General features: G+C 34.4%; 1 protein-coding gene across 1 annotated transcript; it reads left to right on the forward strand.

The window, feature by feature from the left end:
* The first annotated feature begins 2137 nt into the window (after positions 1–2137).
* Positions 2138–10453, forward strand: LOC110698126 (TOM1-like protein 6). The gene is made up of 10 exons (XM_021875537.1): positions 2138–2470; positions 3001–3079; positions 3162–3260; positions 5682–5795; positions 7632–7792; positions 7919–8000; positions 8127–8212; positions 8350–8631; positions 9108–9354; positions 9515–10453. The coding sequence occupies exons 1-10, from the start codon at positions 2331–2333 to the stop codon at positions 10232–10234; spliced, it is 2010 nt and encodes a 669-aa protein (XP_021731229.1). The 5' UTR covers positions 2138–2330; the 3' UTR covers positions 10235–10453.
* The last annotated feature ends 4819 nt before the right edge of the window (positions 10454–15272 follow it).

Here is a 15272-nt window from a genome sequence, read left to right on the forward strand (position 1 = left end):
TTGGGAAGCAGCTCTCAGGGTGGTTCGTTATTTAAAAGGTACCCCGGGACAAGGTATTTTGTTGAGTGCAGACAGTGACCTGACTTTGCAGGGTTGGTGTGATTCAGATTGGGCGGCGTGTCCTCTCACTCGTCGTTCGTTGACTGGTTGGCTAGTTTTTCTTGGTAAATCTCCTATTTCGTGGAAGACCAAGAAGCAACCCACGGTCTCTTTTTCCTCTTCTGAGGCAGAGTATCGTTGCATGGCTGCAACCACACATGAGTTGAAATGGTTGAAGGCTTTGCTTTTGAGTTTAGGTGTTCAACACCCTAAGGCGATCAAGTTGTTTTGTGATAATCAATCTGCGTTACATATTGCTAGAAATCCAGTTTTCCATGAACGAACAAAGCACATTGAGATTGATTGTCATATTGTTCGTGATGCTATTACAGAGGGCTTAATTGCTCCTTCCTATATTTCCACTAAGGAGCAACTTGCAGATATTTTCACTAAGGCGCTTGGGAAGTCTCAGTTTGATCATCTTCTTTCCAAGTTGGGCATTTACAATCCTCATGCTCCAACTTGAGGGGGGGTATTGAGGGATATATTTTGATAATATCATAGGATATATTTTATTCCCTATTTTTATGGCTAGAATATCTTGTGAATATATTTTAGGTAGTTTCCTAATTCTATCAAATTAGGGAATATATTGTATTATATATTTAGATGAGAGTAATCAATGAAATTCAAGCTTTGAGGTTTTACACGATTTAACACCTTCACACACTTTGCCTAAGCTTTGCCCTATGGAGTTTAGGCTTCAATTTAAGGAGGTATTCGACAATAGTTTTTGGCGTAATAAGGTCAGTAGGTTTTTAGTACATAGGTCAGACAAATGAATTTGTTATAACCATACATAATTAAAGTAAGGATCTTGCTAACGAGCATCCTGGGACATTAGATGGCTAAAACATAGGTTTGAAGATGAATTTGAATTGAGATACTATAGACATATATTAGGATGTTATTACTATGTTTGTCAAATTATACGTGCTTAGATTTTTTCTTAAGACTGACCAACTATCAAACTGGTCCTTAGTGTTTTAATTTTTAGTTAACTTTAAGTGTTCATAATAATATATAGTATTTAATTTGGCTATCTAATGATATATATTTCACAAAAGTTCACCAAAGTAGCTTTTGAAATGTTTCGACAATATAAGATTATACGTATATATAGATGGAAACTGATATTTTTTTTATACGGAAAATTGATATTATTGAGAGGGTACTTACTTTAATTGACTCCTATATATATATCAATATAATATCACATATGATATTTTGCTTATACGAGTATGATCATATTAATATATTGTGTTTCAAATAAAGAAATATCAATGTACTTATATATCTCAATTCTCAATACTTCTTGATAAATAAATGGAATATAATTGAGGATCAAAACTTTATCAAATCATATTTTTAATATACAATGAAACTCTATATAGTACGAAGTAGATTTTATAATCAATAAATAATTTATTTTTGTTGAAACATATCAGTTCTAATCCCCCTCAAATCATAAATTTTGCCAATTTAAGTAATAATCTTACAAATAAGTATTATCTTAACTCGAATTACTATAGTCAAAATATCAAGTGTCATCTCATACTCCGGGTTACATTTAGATTTTAGAGTAACATTATGTATTTATTTTTATACACACATCTTTAATAACACCGCCTTTTAGGTACACCCACATGTATAATTCCGAATATAGAATATTGCTAATTTGCTATATGTCCTTAATTTAAACAAAAGTTACTCATAATCAATGACTAGTAACAACTTCCATAGTTGATCATAATTACTATAGCTTCGGATACTCTTGCATGTTTTTTACACGTGTCAAGTTGTAAGACTAGTCTCTCGCTACTCGAACGCCAACTTTGATTCACATTAAAAAAAAAAGAAAAAAAAAATATTGCAACAAGAAACAACGTAACTTCCACTAAAACAAAAAATACATAAAAATTAAGTAACCACACAAACATGAAATAAAAAAAAATAATAATAATAAAAATAAAACAAGTCTTCTTCTTCTTCAACAATTCTCTCTCCTCTTTTCAAGGGTTTCTTAATTTTTCCCTCAAAATTCTCCTCCACTTTCTCTCTCCTCCACTTTCTCTCTCTATCTTCACTCTTTACAAAACCCCCTCTTTTCCTTGAATTTTCATTATATTTTTATTTATTTATCTAATTATTTATTTTCTCTGAAATTAATTATTACTCTGCAAAATTAAAAAAAATTAATTTGACGAATTTGAAGAAGAAGAAGAAGAAAGATGTTGCCGTCGTTGTCGTTATCGTCTTCGTCGTCCTCTTCAGCTACGAGTCGAGTTGATAAGGCTACCAGCGAGCTTCTTGTTGGTCCTGATTGGACTTTGAATATTGATATTTGTGATTTTTGTAATTCTAATCACTGGTAATTTCTTTTTTTTTTGTTTGACTTTTTGTAAATTTTTTGATTTTTTTTTTATAATGATTTTGTAGTTATTATTTAGCATTTTGAGCGATTTTCTGGTGAATTTTTTAATTTTCAATTATGATTCTGAGTTTGTTTGTTCAATTTATATTTTTCTACTATTTTTGTTTAATTTTTCGGAGTTTTTATTTTTTAGAGTTTTTATTTTTTTAATGTTTTTGGTATTGAGTTTCTTTTAATGTGCTGTTACTCGAACCATCCGAAATTTTAAATTGTTTGTAGAATTTTGTCAAGTAAAAAAAAGGTTAAATTTTAATTTTATGTCTTAAATTAGTGGTTGATTATCAGAGATTTTTTTATTATTATTTTTAATAAAAGTTTTTGAATTTAATTGTCTGTAAAGATTTTATTTTTTTATTTTTAATTTTTGAGTAATCTGTTACTAATATTTGGATATTTTGGAAGAAAAATTAGGGTTAAAAGTGTAATTGAAGAGGAAGAGTGATGTGTTTTGCTTGTTGAATGATTAGGTTGGCGAAAGACGTGGTGAAAGAAGTGAAAAGGAGATTGTTGAACAAGAATCCTAAAGTTCAATTGCTTACTTTAACGGTATAATTTGTTACTTTTGTTCTTCCTTTTTACATGTTTTATTGATTATAATTGTACTGATTTATAAAGTGGTTTGTTGTAGCTGTTAGAGACTATGGTTAAGAATTGTGGCGAGTATATACACTACCACATTGCTGAGCGAAAGATTTTGGATGAGATGATCAAACTCGTAAAGAAGAAGGTATGATTTGTGAGGTTATCGTGAAATACTTTTGTTTTTCATGTACAATATCATGCAAAATTGGCAAAATCAACTAATCGTATCATGAAATACCTTGGGATTGTCATGTATAATATCATGCAAATATGACAAGATTAACTTATGGTACTCCGTATCATGCATACGTGCAATACTTTTGATTGTAATCAATTTTATGGTTCAATATATTATGAAAATTAATGAATGAGATACCATATTTTGATGTTATCACCGGAAAATCAACCAATGGTATCATGAAATACTTTTGATTCTCATGTATGATATCATGCAAAAATGGCCAGATCAACTTATATGATCATGCAATAATTTCGATAGTGATGTTCAATTTTATGGCTCATTATGTTATGAAAATTAATGAATGGAATACCATCTTTTGCAGTTATCACTAGAAAATTGGCAAAATCAACCAATAGGATCATGAAATAGTTTTTGATTTTCATGTACAATATCATGCAGATATGGAAAGGTTAACTTATAGTATCATGCATTACTTTTGATTGTGATGTTCAATTTTATGGTTCATTATGTTATAAAGAATTAATGAGTGAAATGCAATCTTTTGCTGTATATGATTCCTTCCTAAGAAAGTCATAGAGAATGTTAAGAGGAATCATACTCCAACACCCTGCTGCAGAACAAGTGTCACGTGTCGGATACTTTGACAAGATACAAAGTCCAAATATATAGTGGCCTTGTATGAAATTTTATAAAATTTGGCGTGATGAAGGATCCGACACCTTGTCGGACACGGCAACCAAATCGAAGTCTAGGTTAAGTAGTCATTCAATGAGTACATATTTTCGTAATATTATATTATTTAATTCCATGTCAGCTTGTTTTCAAGTTCAAAACCCCTTTTTTTAGGCGGATAGCTAAATCAACTTTTGAAAGAACCGGTATAGGAAATTAGTGAGCTTTGCTATACTTGGATGTCAGCTATGTTACTCGAACTCTTCGGTTTACCTCAAGTATACATGTTGGACTCTCGACACTCGGACATGGGTATCTTACTTGGACACTTCATTTTAGTTCAAAATCATAGAAGTTTTTCACAAAATAGCTGCCGTGTCTGACTAACGTAGGCTGTCAGCATATATTCTAGCTTTGAAATCTGCCTGGGTTACCTTTTTTTAGAGATGAGTGTGAATAGTAATCTGAATAGAATTCAATGAAAATATGGAAAATTTCATCAAATAATCTTACCTAGGCTTTTATTTTCAAATTGCAATTTCAAACAAAGGCCCTATCGAATACATGATCTATCTTCAATTTCAATTGTAAATCAAAATTCCCTATGCCCTCTGTTTTTTGTATCACACTTTGATCGGTACATAGTTTTTAATCAGTATATTTGACTTTAATATAAAATGGAGTAAGCGAGGAAGTTTATGTGTTAAAAAATTATAGAATAAGAAAGTGGAGCTAATATTTTACTGAAAAGGTAAGGGATGTGAGAGGGAAATAGTAGTGGGTTTGGGTGGTGATCACGAAAGGAGAAAGAAATAATATTAAAAAGTGTTAAACACTTGAAAAACAATGGAGGAAGTATTTGATGAAAACCCCCAATTATCAAATTGGTTAGCAATAGTGGTCTCTTTCTTACAGGTTGACATAGATTATTTATTTGTCAGTGATTTGTCGCCGATCATGCTATTCTATGTCAGTTCGCTCTTCAATTCTCTTCTCTTATTCTCTGTCTTCATTTCCCCTATTGTCACAAAATTCATTCTTCTCCCTTCATTTTTCGTTTTGGAAGCTTTGGAAGCATATGCTCTCAATTATTTCTCCTCTTCGACCTCTACAACAAAATATTTGAAGGTTTTTTTTATTTCTCTTCATTTGTTTTGCCTATTAGCTAACAGACCATGTGACCTCGTCCCTTTTCTTATTTTTTTATTTTTTTTAAAAAAAAGCTTCTGAGGTATCTGGACACTACTTAGTATGTGTTTGGTGCTGTGTTTGAAAAAATTACTGGTGACTGTATCAATAGCTGGCAACATAAAGCTTAACTCTTTGTTGTGTAGAATTTTTGCAGGTAATATGATATGCTTGTATTACACTCAGATAGGTATATCGTGTATATTTAGGAACACATGTGCTTTGTCTTCCTGGTTTTAATTATAGCAAATTGGCAAATGGATCCTTGAGGAGATCTTTAGTGGCTGTGTTGCCTCATGGAGGTCAAATATATGTCAAATATATCTGAGCTGCTTTTATTGTCTGCTTAAAACAGGCCTTTTAAAATTCTGTAGTATTGCAATGCTCTCTGTTTCTATCTTCTTAACGTTCATGTTAAATATGTAATTTTTAATTTTTTTTTTTTAATTTTTATTATTATTAATGTTTTTAACCTAACATCTGGATTTTAAAAATGATTTTCAGGCTGACATGCATGTGAGAGAGAAAATTTTGGTACTTCTGGATTCATGGCAAGAAGCCTTTGGTGGTCCTGGTGGAAAATATTCTCAGTATTACTGGGCTTGTGATGAACTGAGGGTAAGCACATTCAACTTATGTTTTTGAGTGCTTGGGCACCTGTAGATATTATAAACTCCCATTTAGGTAGCTATGGGACTCATGTCAGAACTGTGTCGTAGTCCTTAATGAGTACTATTTGCAAAGCATGTGATTTGACTAGTAAGCTCCTTCATACCTATCCTCCTTGCCTATATGGAGCGATTTTTAAATTCAGATTCTGGAGCTTTAGTCTGCAGCCTGGCTGTGATTGAATGGTTGGATATCCTCGTCATAAGTTTTATGGGCCTAATGTCCTGTATCTTATGCCCTGTATGGAATAGCACTCTGAATGGCACAATCCTCCACTGGGCATTAAAAACCTGGTTGGCAATTTGTTTAAGTTTCGTTTACTACTGCTATGCTGTCCATGCTTCTTCAATCCATTACAAGTTGCAAAAGGAGGAGGGTGTGTGTGTGTAATTTGATTGCTTTATCCACTTTTTTTGTATAGATACATTTTGGCACATTTTACTTCAATTTTCATACATAGTCAAGTATCCTATTTAGGTTAATGTCACCATTTCTTAACAAGAATGAAAAAAAAAATCATAGATAGATGCATTGATGTAGAAAACTTGAAAGGAAAATTAATGTGAATTATATGAATTTTTAGCAATTTTTAAGATTAGTCTAATCTTTGGATCTTCTTCATCAATCCCATCTTTAACGATCATATTCTGATAACCTAGTTGCTCTATACTCATTAACCTGTATTTGCACGAGAACTCCTATGTGGAAGGCGTAGTTGCATTGTATGCACTGTACATCACATATCAAGAGCCACCCTTTTTTTGCTCAAAATACATGACATTCAAGATAAACTAAAGGAGGGCTTTCTTGATCTTATATTCTGTCATGAGTACCAAGAGAGTAAAGCTTTCACACATCATATGCACTATAGTACTGTACATGAGAAGTCCTTTTTTTTTTTCTCAAAGCACATCTCGTACAAAATTTAGGGCTATGAGGCTATCCCCATCTTCCTTTACTTCATCTGGAACAGGATGACCCCGCCCACTCAAATAAAATAAAAAAAAAGGAATATCAGATTTAATTTAGTTGGAGTAGGAGTATTAGGAGCTTTGAAGAAGGTGGTCAATAACCGATCTATCATTGAGGAGGTGCAGTTTAAGTAGTAATTTGACTTATAATACTGCTACTGCTGCTGCTGCTCTCTCTCTCTCTCTCTACTAATTTTATTTTCATTAGGGGTATATGGTGAATTTTTGTAACAACTTAGGAGTATAGCATGGTAAAATCAGATAGTGAAAGGGAAGGGTATTTTCAGCGATAAAGATGACTATTATGCATAAGCTGGCAAAACTTCTTGTTCTGGCTACTTTGTTACCAAGGTTGTCGGTTGTTGAAAAGAGACCATTGTTGACTTATTTGAAGGGGAAATGTGGTGGAATTAGTATGAAGATACTGGGTTGACAGTTTTTACCTTTGGATTCGTGGTAGGCAATATAGGTTTCTTTTAGTTGTATAAGTCTCTATATAAATTAGGCTGTTCTCAGGATGTGATCCCCACAGAAGCTGTAATTATTTTGATGCCTATATATGATGAATTTTATGAAGAACATCATTACAGTTTGGATTATGCATGTTACTTAATAAAAAAATTTCTTTTTCTAGAGTTGATTTGATTTGGAGAAGGGATAAATCTACAACATAGAAAGATTAAAGATGTATCACAAATAAGTTTATTTTGTTGGTATGTTTTCTGTAGTTTGTATGACTGTGTGTCTGTAGTCAACTAGTCATCTGGATACATTGCTATATCGACATGCTAATTGCAATATTTGATCATGGCAGCGTTCTGGCGTCCATTTTCCCCAGCGTTCTCCTCGCTCAGCCCCAGTGATTACACCACCAGTCACCCACCCATCAAGAGTTACTCAAGTTGGCTTCGGCATGCCTGCCAATTCTTCACGGAGGCTGGATGAAGCCATGAGTTCTGAGGTTGAGAGCTTAAGGTACTATCACGAATATGATAACGTGCTCTTGTTCAGTAGTGTATATGACAACTAAGATTTGTCATGCAAATATGCAATTATTTTGCCCGAATATTATCCATAACCTGTTAGCTGTGTTTTGGCCAGCAATTCGGCTTTGGAATCTATGCAGAATGCGTTTGAGCTCCTGGATGATATGCTCCAAGCAGTCAATCCTAATGATCGCATGGTATGGATTCTATGGAACCATCTGTTTTTATATGATAGTATTAAATGTCATGGATTATTGCTTTTAAGGAAAGGGTAAAACAAAGCATCTCATGCTTCATTTTTTTTTTTTCAATTTTTTTTGTAGTCTGTGAAAGATGAAGTAATTGTAGATCTTGTTGAGCGTTGTCGTACAAATCAGAAGAAGTTGATGCAAATGATCACTACTACTACGTTAGTATTTGCTGGAATGAGCTTTTTTGTTACTTTTTGTATAATTTTTCGTGTGTCCATGAGTTGGTCAATTTGCTAGTTTTTTACTCATCTTAGTGGCCTGCTCATTTTGCAATCTTATTTTGGTTGGTTGGCAGGGATGAGGAACTTCTTGCTCAGGGTCTTGAGATGAATGATTCCTTGCAAAGTGTGATTGCAAGGCATGATGGAATAGCCTCCGGTGCTCCCCTACCAAATCATAAGAGGGATATCAGTGTTCAACCGAAGGAATCAGTTGAAGAATCTAATGCCAAAGTTACTGAAGCAAGAGACAAATCTCCTGTAGAGGGAGGCAATTCTCCAGCATCTGAGACGCCTGGTTCAAAAAATCTAGCTGAAGAGGAGGAAGAGGAGGATGAGTTTGCGATGCTTGCTCGAAGGTTACTCTTTTAAAATGATTTAGTATCCACTTGTTTAAATCTATTTTTTTTTTTTAATTCCTAGCAGTTTGAGTAGCTCCTTTATTACTTTATGCTGGTAGCTTTCTTTGTGTTTCGCACTTTCTAGACAAAATATGAGGTCAGTCGAGATCTGTAAATCGAAATCACCACCATGAATGACATGATGCTCAGGCTACAAAATCGTGCATGCCTATGAATACTTGGGCCAACTTGGCTATAAATTATGAGTGGCCCAAAAATACTTGGGCCAACTTGGCTACAAAGTATGTGCATCTATGAAAACTTGTCAACGACAAGTCAACTTAGCAAGTTGCATGTTTTAATATCTGCTTTGTCTGTATTTCACAATAGTTACATCTGATTCAGGAGCTCAATTTTTTTGTACTTCAAATCTTCAATTTAGTCTCTTTCTTTTTAAATTTATTATTATTTGGTTTAACATGATCTTATTGCAGGCACTCAAAGGCACAAGCTGCACCTTCACATAGTGCTGGGACAGTTTCTACAGAAGATGCAGCCTCCTCTAGTGGTAGCAATAATGCACTAGTATTGTTTGATGCACCTTCACCTGCAACTACGACGACAACTAGTTCAAAAGAGCAGGACATTATGGATCTTTTGAGCCTTGTTCTGACTACAAGTTCAACTTCTTCTGAAACCTTGCAAGCTCCAACCTCAGCTCCTGCACAAGACACATTTGAGGTACACAGTTAATCTTTGTTTTGTTGACTGAATCTATCATTATACTTCTAAGTAGTATCTTTATTTTCTGATGATTTAGATTTTCATCTTATTGGTGCCTCTTCTTTTCAAAAATAGCATGATATTAGGATTGACCATTCACATTGTTGCTTTTTGATAGGCATCTCTAAACAGTTATGTCGTGCCATGGGCGCAGCCTCAACCACAGCCTCGGCCCCAGCAAATGACACAGTCTTCACCTCAATTACAAACCCATTACCAGTCGATGCAATCTCAGATGCCAATACAATCTCCACAGGGTTACTCACAATTTTCTTCTGCTTATCCCCCACCTCCATGGGAGGCAACCTCCGGTTATGGCAATGGCCACATTCCAGGGTCTAATCCATACCAATACCCAACTTCTCAAGGAAATATGAACAATTATTCCATGTCTATGCAAGGAGGTTGGTCATCACAGAATGCATATTCACAATACGGAAATCAGCCAATGTATTCCAATCCTCAAGCTGCTGGTAACTCCGCTCCAATGCCAGGCATCCGTTCACTTCAGCATGCCAATTCCTTCCAAAATCCCCCATCTATGAACAACAACCCATACACAAATTCACAAGTGGCTAATAATTCTTCCTCATTACCTATGCAAGGAGCTCGACCATTTCAGCATGTCAACTCTTTTCCTGCAAAGGTAGGTAATGGGTTAGGTATGAATAATGGAAACACTACGGTGTTGAATAATGGCTCTGTTGGTATCCCTTCTTCTGGGCAGAAGCCTTACATTCCGTCTTATCGTCTCTTTGAAGATCTGAATGTCTTGGGTGGGTCAGAAGGCAAGATCAAGAGTGGTCCGTATTCGAGTGCATCAGGAACCCGAATATGATAGTTGGAAGGGGTAGTAACGTTCGAGTTCAATCGTGCAATGACCTTGAATTGGATTACTCATGCATACATGTGAATAGATGTGTATATCTACACACACTGGGCTTGTAATTATTCAGACATATTGTGATGTTGGCTTGAACGTGTGGTGTTGGTACTTCCAATGATTTATAATAAATTTAATAAATTATCTTGATTGTTCCCTAACCTTTTTTGTAAAGTGCTTGTTCATATCAGAAACTGAGAAACGTGTTCCTTTTTTCAGTTATCTTTTGTTTTCGCTGACAAAATTACCTTTTACATATGATGATTTGCATAAAAATAAAATTCCTGATATGATATGTTCTCTCCATCACTCACTACCTTCATGTTTTCATCCACGTCAAGAAAAAATGGAAGGCTGATTAGGTCAAGGGTGAAGAACAAGAAAGGTATAAGCTATTGCAGGATCAAGAAATGCAAGGACAACCCCGTTATTTGTATTGTCAAGCAGTTCATAGCGTCTGTAACCCTAATCTACTTTTTAGTTCTTGTATTAGTTTGGTTAAGAGGTTTAAATTTTCTTGTAGTCTTGAGTCCGTTGGAAGCTAGTCTACTTTTTAGACCATTGTCATAAAAAATATACGTAGTATATGTATATATATAATTCTATATACTCGAGAGGAGTTTTGGTTTTGACTTCTCATGTTGGACTACTGGAGCAGCAGCCTAACAGGACTAGAAATTTCATAATGAGTTGGACCAAGAATTAAACAGGCCTGGGGGTACTTTCTGAAACTTTTATGGGCTCTTTTTGTGTAAAGCACTAAAACATAGAGCATGATATATACCACACTTAAGAGCTTTTAAAAATGGAAAAATGGAAATAAATAATCCCACCTTTGCACAATAACAATCCCACCTTTTGATTATTACGAGGCAATCCCACCTTGGTATGTCTTCTTCTTTTAATAGGTTTTTTTACCTACAACCTATTAAACAGGTTAACATGTTTTTTTTAAATTTTTTTCAAAGTCACATGTGACTTGATGATTGGACAAAATAATAAAAGTTAACCAAAAAAAAAAGGGTAAAAAAAATAAAAATAAAAAACAAAAAGAACCCCACCAGCCACCCCCACAGCCACCAGCCACCCCCCAACCACCGAGAAACACCTACCCCATACCCTAGGCCAACTAAAAACGGCCGGAAAACACTACCCAGCCGCCGAAAACCCTTATGATCGCCGAATACCGCCATCCCAGCCCCGATAAACCCCTACAACTGTCGAAAAAACCAACGAAAACACCCCATCCTAGCCCCGATTAACCCTTAAAAAAAAATCATCAACCACCAGCCACCCCCCATCGTGAATCCCTAACCCTTACCGTAGCCCTACCAAAAACCGGACGAATGCAACCCTAAACCCCCCAAAAACGGCCGGCCGAAACCGTCAAATACCAAAATCCACTTTTTCGATCAAAAGCCACCCTCGAAACCACCCTGGACCCAAATCCCACTCCCGAAATCAACTTAACCACAACAGTCACCACCCTAAAAACCCCACCTAGCCGCCGAAAAACCCCTCTCAGCCCCCGAAAACCCCACCCAACCTCCTTAATCATCCCGAATGTCCCCATCTAAGCCTCGAAAAGGCCGCTTAAAATACCTTTAAAACTTGACCCCACTGCGCAAAATCCACCGTTTACGTGGTGGGTAGGTGTCGACCGACCGTTTCAGAGGTTAAGGAGGGCGGTCATTCGGTGTTTGGTGGTGGCTAGGGTAGGGGCTGGAGTGTCACGGTGGCTAGGGTTTTTAGTTGGTGGCAGGGGTTTTTTTTTTTTTTTTTAAATTTTGTTTTCTGTATTTTTTTTTTGGCTTTTTTTTTAATTATTCAAAAACTAAAATGAACCTATAAAAAATTGACACATGGCATATAACCTACAAAAATAAGTCACCAACAGGTTAAGGTCTATTAAAAGAAAACCACATACCAAGGTGGGATTGTCTCGTAATAATAAAAAAAGGTGGGATTGTTATTGTCATATCAGGTAAAGATGGGATTATATATTTCCATTTTTTCCTTAAAAAATGAATTGATCCAATATATATACTTCGTATATTTTTTTTAATTGAAGAAGCTTGATCCGTATACTCCTTTCGGTTGTATTTAAGTGTTCTATTTTAATTGAACAAGTATGTCGACTTAGAAATTAGATCAGAAATATCTTTAATTATTAATAAGTATAAAGCATAACAATTGATTATAAATAAACTATTAATTAATAAAATTAGGATTCCTAATCGACCCACGCTATTCTAGACCTGAAATAACTCTACGTCTCTACCCAAATGCAAATTCAACTATACCGTTGATAACCTAGCTCGACTATCTGATACGAGATTTATCTTCTTAAAACAATCTAACCCGATTTTGTCCAAACATAATTCAATCTGACTTGTTGCTAGAGGTGATCAAAACTTGGGCTAGAACTCTCATGCCCAAACCCATTAAAAGTGTCGGGCTTTTATGAATTATTTTTTTTTCATAATTTTTACTAATGATTTCATTAAAAATCTTGATAGTCAAAGTTGCGGTAAATAAGCAAATTTGACTCTAGGTTATAAAAAAACCGAGGGATCAATAATAAACAGTTATTTACCAAACACTTTTACACAGTCAGTTATTTACAACCATTTAGTCAAATCATCTAATAGAATCTACTAGTCAAACCAATTACAATCAACTTTATTAATTAGCTAAAGGCTAAATACCAAACAAAGCCATTATCCGAGCTTGATTAGCTCTAGACTTAGGGCCTGTTCTGATTTACTGAAGTTAGCTGAATTGAACTGAACAGAGCTGAGCTGAGCTGAGCTGAACTGAACTGAATTGAATTGAACTGGACTGAACTGAGCTGAACTGAACTGAATATTTTATAAGAGAAGGAAATTAAGAGCTAAACTGAACTGAGCTGAGCTGAACTGAACTGAACTGAACTGAATTTCAACGTAAGAGAACAGACTCTTAATTATCAAATTTATTGTAGGAGTTTAGACCATGTCACTTACAGGCTTGAGCAATTGATTTATACTTCCAGATCTTTCGAACTTTCGAAGCAATTGATTAAAAAATAAACAAAAAAGGAATTTAGAGAGAATAATCTAGATGATCCGAGATGCGATGAATTTCAATTCATTCGATATAAATGTTAGCGTTGCAAATAGCTATAAGTTGGTTAGTGGTCTAATAGACCATTAACCACCATGTTACATTCCACTTCCCTACCTGCCTGCACAAACCATTACATCACAAAACCAAACTAATTGAAGAAATCAATATGTTCACATTATTTTATTTAATTTGTGAGAGGTATTCATCCATTATTCCATACCTCTAACTTAACTATCAATAATGGCTTTTGAAATTAAATTTATTGAATTCATATGGTGTGATCAATCACTTCCTTCGTTACGTGTGTGAACGGTCTTGTATTGTTGAACGCAAATTTTTAAAAGTTGTTATATTGGTATTTAGAATTGATAAGCGTTGGTACATTTATGTTTGTAGACCTACACATGATAAATTATGGATTATTTGTTTGTTGACAGATAATGTGAAATAGAAAAGAATATAATTAGTTAGTTAAACATCTCTATAAATGGACAACAAGGTTGTTTGTCGGCCCAAAACTAACCTAGACTGTATCAATCAAAACTAACAACCCTAGACCCGAAAGAAACAAGTCCAAAATTTGGACCAATTCTTAAATTCAGGTTAGGGTTGTCGTCCCCCAAAACTAAATCCTACCTCGTTTGAAAAATGGTAAAAAGTAAATTTACTATAAGAAAATATACATAGCTAACATCTTGTTGGCTTTCATATTTACTTCAAGACTGCAACATAATCTACTACACGATTAATGAAGTTTGATACGGTACTAGATACGTGAGTACTCTGTAATTCATAAATAAAAATACATAAGATCTCATCACTTAGGGCTTGTTCTCTTCGGCTTAATTTCAATTCAGTTCAGTTTAATTCAGCTCCAATCAGTTCAATTTAGTTCCTAATTTCTTTCTCTCATAAACAATTCATTTCAGCTCTATTTAGCTCAGTTTAGCTCCAATCAGTTCAGTTTAGTTGTTTTCAGTAAATTAGAACAGGCCCTTAGTGTGGATGTTAATTGATTATATAGTATGTTTTGGTGGTGGTAACCAAAAGTTGGGATCAAATCCTATCTAGCTCATCGCCTTTATTGTGCTCTCTCTTAAAAATAAAAATCCAAGAGTTGAATTACTGTTGAAAGTCATTATCAAGGTGTTGTTTTTTTGGTGTTTAGAGAGCCACAAGGATGAGGGTGCAGTGAGAATCAATGCCAGGATCTCCTGAATCCAAAAAGAAAACTTTAATCACTTGAACTATCTCTCACTTTCAATATCTAGGTGTTGTAATCATACAGAGGCAACAATTATATTATGAAGTATATTATTGCAACATCAAGAAGGTCAACTGCTTAAACAACTCAATCGGCTTTCTAGAGTTACAAATCTTACAATGCATTTGTTTATGGATAATACTAGTATCAACAATAAATTGTTTAAGGACATACATCCAAGTTTTCTTAATAGTTAATATACATAGATGAGGAGCTTGTCCCGGTTTATAAATAATAAACAAATTTTGTTTATCAAATAACACTTTTAAAAATAAATCAATAATTTTATTCAGCTCAAAATGATAGATGATGATAGAGTTATGGGAAAGAGAATGTTGGAAAGCTTAATTATATTGATGTGATTCCATGAGTATATGTAGTACATGATTAAGCAATATAATACGACTAGATACATTGGAGTACTTGTCTAGGAACATTAGCTAAGAATAAGAGATATCTTTGACTATCAATCTAAAGAGTAAATCAAGGGATTGCTAACTTTAAACAATATCAATAAATATGATTTGATCAAATCCTTTACACGCCCCCGCAAGATGGACGGCCAAAGGAAAAGTACAATCTTGTAAAATGAATGTTCTTCTTGATTGTTGATTGCCACTT

This window comes from Chenopodium quinoa, unplaced genomic scaffold (genome assembly GCF_001683475.1).
Source record: "Chenopodium quinoa cultivar QQ74 unplaced genomic scaffold, ASM168347v1, whole genome shotgun sequence".
NCBI classification, from domain to species: domain Eukaryota; kingdom Viridiplantae; phylum Streptophyta; class Magnoliopsida; order Caryophyllales; family Amaranthaceae; genus Chenopodium; species Chenopodium quinoa.

Coding starts and splice junctions, on each gene's coding strand:
- LOC110698126 (XM_021875537.1), top strand. CDS start 2,331: ATGTTGCCGTCGTTGTCGTTATCGTCTTCGTCGTCCTCTTCAGCTACG. Junction 3,080..3,161: donor TTCAATTGCTTACTTTAACG/GTATAATTTGTT, acceptor GGTTTGTTGTAG/CTGTTAGAGACTATGGTTAA. Junction 8,632..9,107: donor TTTGCGATGCTTGCTCGAAG/GTTACTCTTTTA, acceptor ATCTTATTGCAG/GCACTCAAAGGCACAAGCTG.